Consider the following 18,292-nt stretch of genomic DNA (forward strand, 5'->3'; position numbering starts at 1 on the left):
ACGAAAGAGAGCAGATCACAAAGGGCAGATGACAGGGGAGAAAAACTCTGATGGAGGAAGAGACAGGCGTGAATGGATTGTAAATAATGTCGCTAAGAAAGGAACACAAATATAGCAACCTTAAATAATCCTTTCGCCAGGAATTTTTCCCATGGGGAACGTTTCTTCTGGACTTTGGTTTCAAATATGTGAGAAATATGAAAACCTTATTGTATGTTTGGGGTGGGGGAGTACCTCTCCCTTGCCTTGCTAACTTGTAGCTCTTAGCAAACATTTTTTAAATGGAATTTAAAAATCCCAATGCATCACTAAAGGATACAGGAAGGCAGTGAAAAAGACGGCACACTGAATGTCTTAAAAGCTGATCACCTCAGCTATAAATTCTTCTTCATAAACATTATAAGATAGCTTGTTTTGCAGAAAACTGAATGGTCTGAGTGACTAGCTTCTTTCTTTAAAGGTACTTTGCCTGTTCTGCAACTCTTTAAAGGTGTGGACTTTGACCTGAGGGTTCTTATTGTTGACCCTCAAACACACATGCATGCAGCACACTTTCTCTCATGCTTCTAGGGAAAGCACCTTTTGGAAAAAGGCTGATGCTGCCCTGGGCAAGACACAGCCACGAAAATGTTTATGTAACTTTTGTGATCTTGGCGTCACCGTTTTCTGACTACAGGATATCATGAAACGAATGACATGTCGGCTGGCACTTACTTCTACTTTGGTATCAGACAAAAGACCTCTCTCTCTTGTCCTCAGGAAGCACAGTGTTACCCAACTTATACAGATAGAATACAGCAAGCTAATCACCCCTACTGGAAGAAACACAATCTTATTATCTATGTGATACATATCATTTCCCAAAAATTCACTCCCCTGTTTCCCTCCTACCATAGCATTCATTTGAAATGTTTCTATTTCTCAGGCATCAACATGTGAGAAGAAAAAAGTTCCCCCCACAAAAACCAAGCAGTTTCCAGCTACTTTTGATTTACTGCTTTGATGTGTTAGGTAAAAGAACACTCTGGTAATGTATGGTGGTGACTGTAGCACAATATTGTGAAAGTAATTAACAGCACTGAAATACATATATCTGAATGTGGTTTGAAAGGGGAAATATTAAGTTGTATATATAAATATATATAGAGAGAATATATATAGAATAAAATTTTTTAAAAAGATCCACGGAACTACACTACACTACAGTGAACCTTAAGTTAAATCATGGACTATAGCTAATAGTGCTATTATAAAATATGCTTTCATCAATTGTAACAAATGTTCTACACCAAGGTGTTAATAGGGTAGAATAAGAGAATCCTGTATTTTATGCCTGTTTTTTCTGTAAACTGCCAAATTCTCTAATTAAAAAAAGCACTCTATAAATCCAGTGAATTATATATGTAATTATATATATATGATTTGTTATACTATGCCTAGCTTAAATATCAAACATTAGTCAAATTTAGGGGTTTGGTCACAGCTTTTCCTTAATGAAAGATGCAAGCCTATCATGAAAATGCAAAAAAGTGAATTAAAAAAAAAGTTATACCTTTGTTGCTCCAATTCAATTTTTACACACACACATGCACACATACACAGGAGGGGCAGGATATATAAAAGCATAGAAAGTAAAGTCCTTAGGAGAAGAAAGAAGAATTGGCAGGGTTGGGAAGGGTAGGGAGAGAGAAAATTGAAGGAATCTGGTAAAATTGCAGTTACAGGAGCTTTTTTTTTTTTGTTAACTCTAAGCGAGACTTTGCAGGAATCTCAACAGAGAGTACCACCTTCCCAGAGAAGAAGGAACAGCAACTCCAAGGTACAATGGAATGACAGCGCCATCCCCTGAAAAGCACTGCATGAGTCTGTAAAGTTACAATCCGTATTACTACTTTTCACTAGTTTGTATCCTTTTTATTTCACTTCACTGGATGGGGGAGGGGAGAAGACCGTGAACGTGGCAATGATAATGAAAACCTCAAACTCAGAATAGAAAAGGTATCCTTTATTGAAAATTTTGTTAATAACGAAAGCATGATTCATTACTTAACAATGCCAGTGTTTTCAACGAGATGGTAGCATGTGTTTATTTTTCTCTAGATAGGGTAACTGTATTTGCCCCTATTGCAAGCTGGGGCTGTTCACTAATAAACACCAAAAGCAATATTCAAAAATGAAACCAGAAATGACAAAACTAGAACTGCCTGCCAATTAGATAGGGGTTTAAAAAATAATAATAATTTCAGGAAACTAACAACAATTTGGTTAGCAGTTAAAAATCTGTATTTAAAGTCTTATAACCAGGTAGCTAAATTTCAAGCTCAATAAAAGTCATCTGGTCAAGCTTCTTGCAGAAGGCATGAAGTTTGAATCCAGTGAAAACTAAAAAATCTCAATAGTCACTTAACTTCCATCATGAAGATAGAAAGCATTAGAAAGGTAATATTGAAAACTGCCTGTAAATCCACCCAAAACTGAATCAGCTTACCTGTACTGGGTACACCTTGATAACAACTGAAAAAAAAAATGTCGTTTCTGGCAGTCACTCCATAATTAAATTTTTATACACTCAATTTAAGTTACTGAATGACTTCCCAGGGTTACTGTTTATATTTGAAGTTGTTCTTCCTCTCAACACAGTGTTCTGTTTAAAACTCTGTTATAGATCTGAAGTATCTGACAAAACAGCCTTCTGACACATTCTACAGGAAACACTGTGAACTGCTTGTCATGAAACCTCACTTACCACAAATAAAATTAAAAAACAAAACAAACAGAATGTGTTACAATTTTCCTCCATGTTTAGAGAGCAATGTAACCAGTGTTCTCCCTGTTTTGAGATATAGGAAATGTTGGGTGCACATCTCAGCATTTAGTTGGAGTTAATAGCAAACTCGGCTCCGTCTTTATTTGAACTTTGGCCAAGATCGTTCAAATGACATTTCAGAATGGCTCCCGTGGACTGCTTGCAGCAGCTAATCCATTTTGTTGTGATTACCCGTTCTGATCCACTAGCTATGCAGAACTCATTTCTTCCACCATTTCAGCAGTGTACCCCTCCGGGACTGCTGGCAGGACAGAAACAAACACTGGAGGAAAAGGCCTGTACGAACTCTTTCCGACTCGACTTGGTTGCATGTAATGTTAGCAAAGACCTAACCCACCTTCCAAAGGCTCATGCAGAACTGGGCCCCTCGCCAAGCCCAGCCTCTGAAAATTGCCTCAGAAAACTTACCCAGTGGAGTTTTCAGACCCTGTGCAGAGAAAGAGCTGTTCTGGAGAGGCTTCTTGTTATCTTCCATTCACAGAATTTGATAGTGCTTCATTGCACACTTGCTATCACAGGCTTGCATCATGATTTGGGTCTGCCCACCAACTCCAAATATGCTCCATGTTTGGGCTTATGTAACGTTTGCTACTACTGTAAAAAGCAGTTGAATTACAAAGGTCCTGGCAGATCAACAGAACACAGGGGGTGGAGTTTAATTTCATCTAATATGGTCATACAAGGCGTCCTGGCCAGTGTGAATTAACCCTTCCCCCCAAATTGGGGAGGATGGTACTTATAAATTTAGCCTCCTAAACTGTGAATTACTCACAGCCTATTTTTTGAATACCTTTAAACTAACACTGCTACTGCCAGGTATAAAAGGAAATTTACATGATGCATTATAAAATCTACATTTTAAGCCTCAGTAGATTTAGAGGGCTCAAATTTATGTATTTCTATAAATATCAGAAGACTTTCTCCATGGTTTATTTCCCCATGATCTATACTCTCAAAACCTTATTTTTATTACACCTAGCAGACTTCTTCATTCTAAATCCAGTAAAAAAAAATCTTGATGCATCTTCTGTGAATACTACATAAAATATGTATATTATTATTTCAGAAGAATATACAACTGATTGTCCAGAGTTTGGTGCTCAATCACTGGATGACTTACTAAAGCTGGATAACTTTTATACTTCTAATCCCCAAATTTCTCTAAGTGGTTCTTTATAGACAATGCCTTCCTGGTCTGGCTGTTTTTCTTCCTGTAAATTGCCAAACCTTATGTCAAATAGACAGGGGGAAAATGCCAACTGATCTGAGCTTTATGATGATAAAGGTAGCACAAAAGAATACACTCAAACGCCTGCTAGTTCAGAATGAAAATTTAAAAATATCAAATGGGGGGTGGTGGTTCCCCTACAGAACTGTCCACTCCACAAAGAATATTCGACAAAGGTCATGAATTACATATATGGAAAAGATTTAGTCCTTAAGCTAGGTAGAGGTAGAGAAGAGATTTGAGGCATGGAAAATGGCTTAGAGGGTCATATATATTAGATCAGACAGAAATTCTTAATTTACTCCAAAACAAGACAACAGTAGCCACATGGTTTTATTTTCACAGTAAGTATTTTGAACGCAACCATGTTAGCAATTGACATTAGATTCCTGCATTTTTCTGAAACTTACTTTTGTCAGATTTCTTACTACCACATTCAAACAATCCAAAACTTTGGAGGCCCTAAAAAAGACAAGAATAATAGGAAAGTGCCATCAGTAGGCCTTTGAAGCACAGGATAAGAATTTATTACCAGATGTTTTAAAAAATAAGAATTTTTAAGTTAATTCACTGAACGTTTCCTTAAGCTAGAAGAAAAAAAAATTCCATTGTTGTACAATATCTGATTATAACATGTCTAAAATCGTTCGGCGCACCCTACCACCCTCCGTAAGGGCAGGTGAAGATTCTCCTTTATGTCATCAGTTGCACGGGGGAAGTGGGATAAGAGGATCTTTCTCAAAGTCCTTAATTCCATAACACTGTGCCTGAGAGACTGGACACCGGGGCACCTGCCAGTCTCCTAGCATAAACACGGCCTTTCGAACGTTCCCTTTTGTAGATGGCGATAGAGCAAGTGGGGAAAATAATCATTACTAGAACCAGTGAATTCACAGCAGGTCTAGGTAGTCTTTCTGTAACCATGATGAAAACCAAGGGCAATTTTTGCAAATGTTCTTAAGTGCTACAGACACCCCTGTACATTTAATTTGATATATTAATAAGAGAAACAATTTTAACTTTTAAGACATACATCAAAAAAAAAAAAAAAAAGGATGAATGGTAATGTAAACCAGAATAATATAGTTTTGTATAAGAATATGCCCAAAAAGTGGGCATAAAGTTCAGATTAAACTTTTAAATACACACACACACACACACACACCCTCAATAGTCTGCATAAAATGTTAGCAAGTATTATCTGGTTCTGTCTGGAAAGCATTTTTCCCCCACCAAATCACTTACCAATATCCTACCCAAAATTTATTTTTAAAAACTTTCTTATATTAAACACAGTTATATATATATATTTTTCATCACATAGTTGTGCATTCTTCACCATGATCATTTTTAGAACATTTGCATCACTCCAGAAAAAAAAGTAAAACAAAATACAGCTTATATATTCCATACCCCATACCTTTCCCTCTCACTGACCAACAGCATTTCAATCTACTCCATTTTTAGCCTTTATCTCTCCCTATTATTTATTTATCTCTCTCTTTTTTATAAACTCATCTGTCTATAACCTGGATAAAAGGAGCAGCGGACACAAAGTTTTCACAATCACAAAGTCACACTATAATAGCTATATAGTTTATATAATCTTCTTCAAGAACCCAGGCTACTGGAACATAGTTCAACAGTTTCAGGTACTTCCCTCTAGCCATGCCAACATACCATAAATTAAAAAGGGATATCTATATAATGCATAGATGCTGTCTGAAATCTCTCAGCCACTGAGACTTTATTTTGTATTATTTCTTTCTTTCCCCTTTTGGTCAAGAAGGCTTTCTCAATCCCTTGATGCCAGGTCCCAGCTCATCCCCGGAAGTCAGGGCCCATTTAGGGAGGACAGTGAGTTCACCTGCTGAATTGGCTTACTGGCTTAGAGAGAAAGGCCACATCTGAACAACAAAAGAGGCTCTCCAGGGGGTGCCTCTAAGGCATAATTATCAGTAGTATTAGTCTTTCTCCTTTGCAAGAATAAGCCAAGATTGAGGGCTCAGCCTATTGAATTGGTTGTCTTGCAAGAATATCAGGAAATCCCCAGACAGGGAAGTTGAATATTTCCTCCTTTTTCCTCAGTCCCCCAAGGGGACTTTGCAAATACTCATTTATTTTCTGCCCAAATTACTCTGGGATATATTGGGGCATCACACAACAACAACAAAATCTCATGCTGTATTTAAGATTCCATGTAATTATGGTGTTCAAGTATACTGACCATACAGGTTTAGATAATGTGCTACCAAAAATATAAATTTTGCACCAAATAAACCACTCTCTTTGTTCCTGCACAGAGGCTGTAGTTTGAAAATATGGGCCATACCAACCTTTACCCAGTATTCTGATTTACCTTAGTCCTATCCAGATCACCTTCATTCGTATCTCTAGACAAAGTCTGATCCCTTTTTAACAGTTGCTGAATGGGATAATGCTGACTTTTATAGTCTCAGTGTTCTGAGTCTCCGGTGTCAAATATCCGAAGTTTCAGGGAACAACCAGATTATATATAAATAGCTCTGTATCTCAGAATTTAGAAATATCAGTTACAACTCCTAAATATATGTGACTGCTGTTAAGAGCTTACAATCTAGGAAACTTTACAATAAGCTCCAACCTGATAACCCATGCTTTCGACTTCAATTCTCTGAGTTTGTATAATACAGTTAATCCACATGAGTCAGGCATGATAACATTTGTCTTTCTGTTTCTCTCATTTTATTCAACAAACCGTCCTTAAGGTTCATTCACCTACTTGCATGCCTCATCACTTCATTCTTCTGCATTGTATATAAACACTACAGTTCCCTCTCCCATTCCTCAGTCCTGGTACCAGGAGGCCACCTTCCATCCATTGTGTATCAAACACTGCTGCCATAAACACCAGTGTACAAATGTCCACTCATGTCCCTACTCTCAGTTCCTGCAGGTATATACCTAGCAATGGTGTTACAAGATCATATGACAACCCCACCCCTCCTGTGGAACCACCATAGTGCCCTCTGCAGGGGCTACACCTCTCAGCTTCCCTGACAACAGTGAATAGGTACCACATTTTCTCTTTCTCTTTCTCCACATTTTCTCTAGCACTCGTTTCTCTGTTCAGCTTTAAACAATTTTATTCGCACACCATGCAATCCAACCTAAGTAAAAAGACATGCCTTAGCCATCATAATCTATATGAAGACATTTCTTTTTCTTCTGCATAGAATCCATACCCCTCTCCCATGCCCCCTACTTTGACACTTAGTTCCCAAAGTTCATTTTAACATTAACTTTCCAAATGATAGCTCATATCTAGTTATCATGTCTAGATCTGGGGATGTAATCACATTTCTTTTCCTTAAGGAAAAAAAAAGGAAACAACTACAAGTTACACACTGAAATACCGTTTTAAAAGAATAATGTCTATGTCTTATAGACCAAAATTTAGTCATGCTGGCTGTGGTTTGGTTGGTGTGCACTCACCAGTTTTACTATGGTACACAAAGGAAGTCCTCACATGACAAAAATTCTTCTGTGAACTAGCCCACTCATGGAAAATGAGCAAACATGCAAAAGCTAAGGAGAAAGGAAAGGGTGAGACCTGCTGCCCTCTATTGGGCTGAAATGCTCCTAGATCAATTTGGTGCTCAAATATCTGGAAAACCATTTAAGGCAGCAGCGTTAACAACTACAGGGAGAGTATGGGTTCAGGTAGCAGCCAGTCTGAACTCTGAACACATTTAAGTGTTGCTGAAGACAAAAGATTTCTGTCCATCCCATTCATTGTCCTCACCTCAGAAACAAAGATCTCGCCACCTCCTTTCACACAGCTATGAGCACTACAGTAAACGAGATAACACATGTAATACAATGCCTAGCACAAAGAAATTGCTCAATAAATCTCAGCTCTTAAGAAGAGAACCAAGGAGAAATTTGATAAGGGACATGTTTTGAAAGAAAGGAAGAGGAAAATACAGCAGCCACCGAGGAACATTTCTATCATAGAAATTAATGTAAGTCCCCAACAAATCTTGGGATTTCCTAAATCAAATCCCCAAGAAGCCAGCAGAAGTGTCATTCACTGTTTTGTAAGACAATAAACAAGCTGTTGGCAGTTATGAAATAATGTGTTCCTGTCATGTTAGTAGCAAGTTCTCCATTTTACAGGACGACATGAAGTCTCCACTACCTCCACTTCACTGTCTCAGCAGGTCAGGCAGGTTTTAATTGGCCTTAATTGGCAGTCAGAGGAGTTTTAACATTCCTCACCTGCTGCCAAGGAGCACTTGCAAGGGGGAGAAAGTATTTTCAAAGTTGGTAAATACCAAGCAATTCATTCTATTGTGGGCCTGGAGCTGCAATCCAAAATCAGATTAGTTTCACCAAGAACTGTTGCTATTTTGTTATCCAGTGCTCATTAGGTACTCACACTGGATTAAGAGAGGTAGAAGACCAAGTTAAAGTGGATAATTCACCTTGGGGGTGAATACCATACAGCAGCCTTTCTCTAGCTGGCATCAACTGATTTGTTTGTGGATAGTTCTTCAGGGCTCAGCCATACTTCATGTGTGTGCCCCTTTTCAGCTGTTCCAATTGTTCAAAGGCAGGCAAATAAAATAAACAGTCACGGCCTGATTTACATAAGCTTTGTGTTAACTAGGGTCTGATCTCCGCCTGGTCTTTATTTGATAGACAAAGTGAACATTTTTACAAGGCAGCCAATCACATCAAATGCAAGCAGATTAATGGGATCAGAAATAAAACTGATGATAGTTTTTTGCTGGCCCTGCAGTTAATCTCACCTAAAAATGTTATCTTCCAGGAAACTACAAATTTTGCAGAAATGAATCCCAGCCTGACAGAACTTGGGTAAACTCAATACAGAACAAATAGAAATTTCTCAAAGATACTGGGAAAATTACCTATTAATGCTTAAATGAAATTTTTAAAAATATCACTCATATTAAAAGATCTCCTTGCTTCATACCACTGAATATTATTCAGACTCATCTACTAAACTGATAGTAAAAAAATTTGCTTGTTTGAGAAATGTACTTCAAAATCCAATTACAGGCGCTCATTTTCATTAGGTATAAGGGAAATCCAGATCACTACAATGAGATACCATATCACATCTACAAGAATGGCGGCTATTAACAAACAGAAAACTACAAATGTTACATAGGATGTACAGAAATTAGGACACTTATGCATTGCTGGTGGGAATGTATACTGGTTCAGTCGCTATGGAAGACAGTTTGACAGTTCCTTAGGAAACTAAATATTGAGTTGCCCAATGACCCAGCAATACCACTACCTGGTATATAACAAGAAGAGCTGAAAGCAGTGATACAAACAGACATTTGCACACTGATATTCATAGCAGCTTTATTCACAACTGCCAAAAGATGAAAACAATCCAAATGCCCATCAAAAGACAAGGGGATTAACAAAGTGTGGTATATACACACAAAGCAATAAGGCAAAATGACATTCTGAAGTACATGACAAAATGGATGAGCTCTGAGGACATAATGCGCCACGAAATAAGCCAGACACAAAAGGATAGATACTGTATGGTTCCACTTTTATGATCATGGTAAAGGTAAAATCAGAGGCTTATAATACAGAATATAGGGGACTTACAGATACAAGGAAGCTAGAAATGGGTGAACAGTTAGCTAATGAGGGTGAACTCAAATGTAAGGTAATAGATGGAAGTAAAGGTGGTTTACTAGTGGGTCTATAAGTAATATTAACATATTGAAGGTGACATGATTGAAAAGGGTGGTGAAGACCCATGTATCCCACCAATTAACACTACAAACATAAATAAGCTCTTGAATGAACTTCTGCAAAGGTATGAATCTTGTAAAAGACTGTATAAGTTTGGGGTATGGGGGGAAACTGTTGTTGCGTGCTATTGGGCTATGTCTAACAGGAAAACATCAAAAATACCTTAGTAACACCAGGGGTAAATAATGGAGGTAGAGACAAGAGTTATGGGGAGGTTTAGATTTCCTATTTCGTGAGGGTGTGTTTATTGGTTATCTTTCTCTCAGGAACAATGAAATTATCTAAAATTGAGAGTGTTGATCAACTGTTGACTTTGGACATTATACATGGTATCTACTGAATGGAAGTGGCTGAAGGATACACTGACTGAGAAGCAGACTGGCAAATGATGGTGTATACATATGATAAAATAATGTGGTGCTACAAGAAGGAATGAAGTTGTGAGGCATGCAACATTATGAATGAACCTGCAGGACATTTGGTGAGGCAAAATAAGCCAAAAATAAAAGAAGAAATTTGCATGGTCTTATTTAGAAAACGTACTTACAAGAAAACAGGGGCCTATATCGTAAGCTCTTAGAGTAGTCACACTTAGTCTAGAGTGATAACTGTTATTTCTGGATTTTAATAGGCTGTTTTATATATGTATACCTGATATTTAGAGATGAGAATGAAGCCGATCAGGTCAGGACTAAGGTAGTTCAGAACACAGGAATAAGGAAGACACTGACTATATTTTAGAACCTCATCTACTCGTTGAGACCAAAGGAAGAAAGTTTATTGTATCCAGAACCTAAATATTCTGTAGCACCTAATCTAACTCAACCTGCCTGGATAGATCATTTAAACAACCCAAACACAGGGAGCCCAGAATAATAAGGGCTTTTAATCTTGTATAGCTTAATGTAATGCCTGGATACATTCCAGAGTATATTAAGCATATAATAAAAAAAATATTGGCAGGGTGAACGAATGGTTCAGGGGCAGAATGCTCACCTTCCATGTGGGAGATTCAGGTTCGATTCCTGGACCATGAAGTATTCCCACAATACACCCTCTTCCCCCCCAAAAAAGTACTGATAAAATCCCTTGAGAGATGGGAGAAAAATTTTGGAACTGTTAAACTTCACCACGAGGAAAACCTCTGATGCCATGTCAAACTTTAGGCTAAGCCCTTGATCTTAAGCCTTGCTCCTGTGAAGCTTGTATATGTAGCAGAGAAGCTTAGCCTGTATATAAGTATGCCTAAGAGTTACCTCTAGAGGACCTCTTTTGTAGCCCAGATGTGGCCTTCTTCTCTCTAGACCCAACTCTCCAAGTAAAACCACTGCCCTCACCGCCCCCTCCTTCCCCCCCACGTTGGATACGACATCCAGGGTTTCACTGGAGGAATGGGAGAAGATTCCTAGGGATGAGCCTGGCCCTGGCAGCATGGAATCAACAATGTCATCCTGACCAAAAGGGGGAGTCTACAAAAATTCCATGAGCTAGGGTTACTTTACAGAAACCTACAACCTACAGATGTGTGTCCAGACCAGCTATTAACTGACAGCCCCTTCCAACATGAAAAAGTTAGAATGAGCATAGTCCAAATACCCCTAAAGAGTGAAAGAAAGACCAAAGGTGAAGGTGGAGTTATACAGAGAAGACAGGGTTTAACAAACGAATATGACTGCTGAATCATTATATTGATATTTCTTTTAGTCTCCAGTACTTAGAGCAGCTTGAAGTAAAAACCTAAAATTGTGGAATTGTAACCCATACTAATCTCTGAAATCTGTTTTATCACTAATTGCTGCGATGCACTTTGAAATGTATTGTTTTGATTATATTTTTCACAAAAAAGGAAAAAAAGTCTCCTGTGATGATAAAGGTACAGCTATATGATGATATTGTGAACCACTTTGGATGATAACATGTTATGTGAATATATATCAACAAAAACTAATTTTTTAAAAAGATCAAAGGAGAAGACAGAGCTACAAGAGTACAAAGGATTTAACAAATGAGTATGACTCCTTCATCATTATATTAATAATATTTATTTTAGTATCCAGTGTCTCAGGAGCAGCCAGAAGGTAAAACCTAAAATTGTGGAACTGCAACCCATATCAAACTCTGAAATCTATTCTACAACTAATGGTTGTGGTATGCTTGGGAATTTATTGCTTATATATATATATGTTATTTTTCACAATTAATTGTGTGTATATGTGTGTGGGAGTGTATGTGAGGTTAAGGGACCTGTAAGAAACTTCAGAAAATTAAAATGGAAGCTTAGAAAAATAAACACAATCAGCAGGCAGAGGATAGTGGAAATATAAAGTATTAGAGCCTTTCTGGAATGCAATATAGCAGCAGCTATTAACAACAATCCTTTCTAACCTAGGAGGAATCCCTTCCTGAGACTAATTCCATATAAACAAAACTGCCAATATTTATGTACAAGGGTGTTTACTGGAGCTTTTTTCCTAGAGGCAAAAACAGAGAAATGAAGCGAACGTCTATAGATAGATGGACCTGGCTGAAGAAGCTATATAGCACAACCATATTCTAGAACAGTATGCAGGCATTAAAACAAACAGACTAGAGTTATACAGGGCTGCGAATGAATTTTTGTGAGGTGCTGAGTAGAAAAAGGGTAGAAATGTTCATAATAGGATTCACTTTTTGTAAAACTATAACCAAAGCCCCTACACTAAGGAAATGTGCTTGTACAGAGCTATGAGCATGAGAAAAAAAATACAGAAGGATATATAGTAACTTACACACCAAACTAACAGTTTTCAGGACAGAGAAGAGGGTCACAGTTTGGAGGAGGTAGGCAGGCAGAAAGGGCCAATGAAATTTAAAAAAGTAGGCTGTACTAAGAATAGCATTGCTTGAGATTATTACATTTGTGTATTTATGTAAAAATATGGGTATAAATATGAAAAGACAAATTTTAAAAGAAAAATAAATGTTATATACACCATCAACCCCCCAAAATCTATGCAGACAGTGGTTTAACAAATTTTGTTATAAAAAATATTTTGTGTGTGTGTAGCGGTGTGTGTGTGTGCATGTGGGTCAGCTCCACTCTGTGGCCTGACTCGGGCCTCCACGTCTGCCCCAAGAGAGAGGGAGTATGGACCCTGGTCCAAAAAGGGCAGGGAAGGGGTGGCATGAGAGTATGGTAGGATGACCGTTTTGCTGAGGGAGGGAATACATAGAGAGAAGAAAATGGCATTTCCCACACCATCTCCTCTGTACTGATGCTTCTCACATCCTCTCCAATCAACCTGTCTTCCCTTGCCCAAGCCATTGCCAGCTGCTAGCATGTTCCTGGCATCTTACGACCACCTCCCTTTCTTGAATGCCTAAATCAAAAGAACTTGTTTCTTCAAGCTCATCTGGCAGTGATTCTGATAGTGAAGTTGACACAAAGCTAAAGAGGAAAAAGCAAGTTACTCCAGAAAAACCTAGAAAGAAGCAGAAGACTGACGAAACTTCAAGAGCCCTATCATTTCCCAAGCACAGCAGCAGCAGCAGCAGCAGCAGCAGCAGCAGCAGCAGCAGCAGCAGCAGCAGCAGCAGCAGCAGCAGCAGCAGAGATAAGACATTTCAGATTGGGAAAATAAGGCACATGGGTGTTTTGGGCTTTAAAGGGAATATCTAATTGATACAAGACAGTATGAGGCAGATCCCAAAAGGTGAAATGAAACCAGTTAGAAAAGATACTCTTTTTAAATCCTGAGCAATGGCGACGCAGGAAAGAACAGTTTTCTGATATTGATGCACATCAAATCTGTGCTATTCTAGCTGTCTTAACCTGTCTTTTTAAATTGGCTTTTGCTTTCTAAAAGGTTGTTTTCCAAGTAATTGTACATTTGGATTGCAGAACAGTTTAGTTTGTAAGGTGTTTATTATTTTTTTTAAGTGAACTGTTAAAAATGTTCTGAGTGAAGCTAATCGTCAATTTCATTGAAGTAGTTGTTTTGTTTCTACCATTAATTGTAAAATAAAATCAAGTAATAAGGGAAAAAAACATTGTAAAGGAAGCTGAAGAAAAATTTAGGAACCATGAATTCTGGTATTACATCAAGCCAAGTCTATTCTGATTTTATCACTCATTTCATTGTTTGGCTAAGCATATTGACATTCAATTGGTACAAGTGAGCACAGTATGAATCATATAGAAAAAAGTCCATTATTCAATTTGAAAAAACAATAGCTTAACTTTCTAAAGCATGCTACAAACCCTCTATGTTAAGAGTTTCAATCTTTACAAAATATCATGTGTAAGAAGCCTATTATTGACCCAAGGTGAATTAAAAGAAAACACTACATCTGATTCCATTTATTTAAGATGCAAATATAAATCAAATATAAATAAATATACAGAGACATAATTAGACTAGTGGTTATGTAGGACTGGAAAAGGATAGAGGGATTGAGTGGTGACTGCTAAGAGTATGATGTTTTTTTCGGGGTAATAAAAATGTTCTAAAATTGATTTTGGTGGTGAATGTACAACTATGTGATTATACTAAAAGCCACTGAATGTACATTTTGGATGAATTATATGGTATGTGAATACATCTCAATAAAACTGGTTAAAAAAAGAATTATGTCACGTATGATTAGGGGGTGACCACTTGTATTTAACTTATTTTAAATTAAGATAATTACTCTACCTGAGCCCATTTCTAAACTTTCAAACACAAGAAGAAAAAGTGTATTATTATTATTATTTTTTTTTTGTATGCTGTATGGCAGGATCACATTTCATTATTTTCCCATGTGAGTATCCCATTATTGCAGCATCATATACTTAATTTTTGTTTTTGTTTGTTTGTTTTGCTGGTTTGTTTTGGGCAAGTGCATGGACCAGGAACTGAACATGGGTCTCAGAATACCCCTGAACTACCCTTGCAACCCCTGAAAGAGTATATTATTTTGAAGTTTGATTTAAGAACCGTTGACTTAAAAACAAAATGTTGAAGTAAACCTAAAGACTGGGATTTCTAAACACACCATGCTGAAAGTGGAAGGAAAATAGCTAAATTTAACCACTGTTCCTTTGCCCCAAACCAGTTTGTTTTATGGGCTTGGACTAGCACCTGGATATGAAGAATTATCTCAATCACACAGTAGGTGTTACAATAGAAAGAAGAGATAAATACTCCCTCTTCTGGCCACGTTCAAGACCACAGGTTTACAGGTTTAAACATATGTCTATCTTAAGGAGTCACCATGCAAGTTAGTCTTGTGAAATGACTGTGAGGAAAAACATTTTTCAGCAAATATAACTAAAATGTGGATTTATATCCTGAAATGTCCACTATAATATCTGAAGCACAGTCATCCTATACAGCTAATGATTTCCACATGCAGGAAACAAAGTGCCTCCATATCCGAGGCACTGTTGAACACTAGCAATTCATATTTTATTGATTGATACTACTACAAATTCACTTTTCCTTACTTTATTCTGGTGACAGAATACTACTTCAGAACTGTTGAGGTAGTTCAATAAATCATAGCAGTGCCAAAGTGAGGGAGGCTCTCACCAGCTTTGGATGTGGAGAATGGATAAGCTGAAACACCGACTAACACACATTCCAAATGAAAGATGGTCATTAAAGCATTACATGTAATAAGGCAACAAGACAGTAATATGCATTAAGATTAGGGGGTAACCCTCCCCCCGTCTTCGTGGGACATGATTCCCAGGGGTGTGGACCTTCCTGGCAACGTGGGACAGAAATCCTAGAATGAGCTGAGACTCAGCATCAAGGGATTGAGAGAACCTTCTCGACCAAAAGTGGGAAGAGGGAAATGAGACAAAGTGTCAATGGCTGAGAGATTCCAAACAGAGTCGAGAGGTTGTCCTGGAGGTTATTCTTATGCATTAAGTAGATATCACCTTGTTATTCAAGATGTAATATGGAGGGAACTGCCTGAAAATGTAGAGCTGTGTTCCAGTAGCCATGTTTCTCGAGGATGATTGAATAATGATATAGCTGTCACAATGTGACTGTGTGATTGTGAAAACCTTGTCTCTGATGCTCCTTTTATCTACCTTGTCAACAGACGAGTAGAACATATGGAATAAAAATAAATAACAGGGGAACAAATGTTAAAATACATTTAGTTTGAAATGCTAGTGATAAATGAAAGTGAGGGGTAAGGGGTATGGTATGTATAATCTTTTTTTTGTTATTGTTTTATTTCTTTTTCTGTTGTCTTTTTATTTTTTTCTGAATTGATACAAATGTTCCAAGAAATGATGAATATGCAACTATGTGATGATATTGAGAATTACTGAATATATATGTAGAACAGAATTATATGTTAAAGTTTTTTTTGTTCTTAATTTTTTTTAACTAATAAATAAATTTAAAAAAAAAAGAATGCACGGCCTGAGTCTATCTTAGATAACATTGCATGGAATGAGGTGAGTGGCTGTCCTACAGAATGCAAAGTCTGAATCTTTAAGATGTTCAAGGACATGAAGGACAGGGATATAATTTCATAAAAATTATAAGCAGCATCTTGGAATTCACCCCCACATGTCTTAATCTGGTTTGATATTAGCAAGGACTGGATTTCCTTATTCCAGGCACCACTGACTGCTGCAAGCCCTCAAAAGACCATGGTTCACATCAATACACTCCAAATGAGGAGAGTGAAGCCAGAGAAGGGACATGACAGCTGAAGTTCACACAAGCAGAGGAGGGCAATCGGAAATTTAATAAAAATAACTTTTCCTCAAAAAAAAAAAAAAGATTAGGGGGTAAGGGGAATGTGCATGGGCAGTTCAGTAGTAGAACTCTCACTTGCCATGCAGCAGACCCAGGTTCAGTTCCTGGTCCATGCACCACCCCCGAAGAAAAGTTGCGAACAAATTTCATATGATATAACTGTGTGTGTGTGTGTGTATGCGTAGATACAGAAATACATATATGTAGGGACACATATTTAAAAAGAAAAGATGAAAGGGGAGAGGGAACTTGCATATAAAAGTCACTTTGTCCAAAGTCTAAAAAACTTCTAGGGGTATATGGCAAATCATACCCTTGAGAAGACGGCAGAGTTTTATTCATTCTGATGGCATATTTATCTTCCAGCATTGGTTACTAATTTTATAATATGCATATATATTATTTAAGAATTAAAAACAAAGTATGTATTTTAATATCAGTAAGTGATTACCTGTGCTGGATGAAAGTATTATGTACCCCAGAAAAGTATGCTTTAATTCTGATCCAATCTTGTGGGGGCAGCAGATCCTCTCAGCACTGCAGGGAGACTTCCTGATTGGATTATCTCCAGAGAGGCATGATGGGCCCAAATGTGGGTGTGACCTTTGCTGAGATGGAGATGTGACTCCACCCATTACAGGTGAGTCTTGATTACTTTATTGAAATCCTTTAAAAGAGGAAGCATTTATGAGAGAGTTGACACAGATGCTGACATTTGGTCAACAAAGACATAGATGTCTGGAGATGTTTGGAGCCCAACACACGTCGTCATGAGATGTTAAGCAAGCCTGAATCTTGAGAGAGCAAAGGGAGGAACCCCCACAGGAACAGAGGCTAAAAGCTACAGAGCCCAGGAGCAAGGGGCCAGGTAAGAGACCAGCATGTCTTCCCAGCTGACAGAAGTGTTCCTGATCCATCGACCTTCCCTGAATTAAGGCAGTTTTGCCTGGATGCCTTAGTCAGAACATTTTTATAGGCTTAGAACTATAAACTTTTAACTTATTAAATTTCCCTTTTTTTAAAGTCATTCCACAGAGGTAAGAGAAAAGTCTTGGGAGAGGAGGACCAGCAAAAAAGCTGTACTTCAATACAGGAGAGAACTGTATTCAGTGGAATAAGAGAAGAGATACAGAACAGAGACACATAGAAAGAAAGTCATATGAAGATGCAAGACAGATGAATTATGCCACTACAGGTCATGGAAAGCCAAGGATTGGTGGCCATCACCAAAAGGAGGAAGAGCAAGGACAGATCCTTCTCAGCTAGAGCCATCGGAGAGAGCATGGCCTTGTCAATGCCTTGAGTTCAGACTTCTAGCTACCAGAACTGTGGGAGAATAAATTTCTGTTGTTTTAAGCCACCAAAACAACAAACAAAAAGCTGTTCTAGTTCAGGTATATAGCATTCTGGCAGCTTCCAAACCAACACATTATGAAAACATGAAAAATCCAAGGAAAGCAAACATACCTTCTTTTGTTTCCTGGTTTATATGACCAAATTACCGTGTTCCATTAAAGAACAAATCACTGAAAGGGATAAATGACTCCAAAATTTGGCATCACTGCAGTAACTATTACTTTTATTTTTTTAACCTCTTAAGAAAATGTCTAAATAGTGAAAATAATAAATAAACCAAGGTGTCATAGTCAGGTTCATGTGTCAACTTGGCCAGGCTGTCTGTGGTGGTGCCTGGCTGGCTGGTCA

At 37.8% G+C, this 18,292-nt stretch overlaps 1 protein-coding gene and 1 pseudogene across 7 annotated transcripts in view; one reads left to right on the forward strand and one right to left on the reverse strand.

Annotated features, from left to right (window-relative positions):
• The window catches only part of ATXN7 (ataxin 7), a 150,108-nt gene that overhangs the window by 44,574 nt on the left and 87,242 nt on the right, over positions 1 to 18,292 (reverse strand). For 3 of the 7 annotated variants that reach the window (XM_077128788.1, XM_077128787.1, XM_077128789.1), the window contains one exon: positions 4,466 to 4,517. The exons of 3 other annotated variants lie outside the window; for them this stretch is intronic. In XM_077128788.1, coding sequence (XP_076984903.1) covers positions 4,466 to 4,517 — 52 coding nt within the window. One more of the 7 variants, XM_077128791.1, reaches the window with a different exon arrangement.
• Positions 13,198 to 13,684, forward strand: LOC143657718 (activated RNA polymerase II transcriptional coactivator p15 pseudogene; annotated as a pseudogene).

Source organism: Tamandua tetradactyla, chromosome 15 (genome assembly GCF_023851605.1).
Source record: "Tamandua tetradactyla isolate mTamTet1 chromosome 15, mTamTet1.pri, whole genome shotgun sequence".
NCBI lineage: Eukaryota > Metazoa > Chordata > Mammalia > Pilosa > Myrmecophagidae > Tamandua > Tamandua tetradactyla.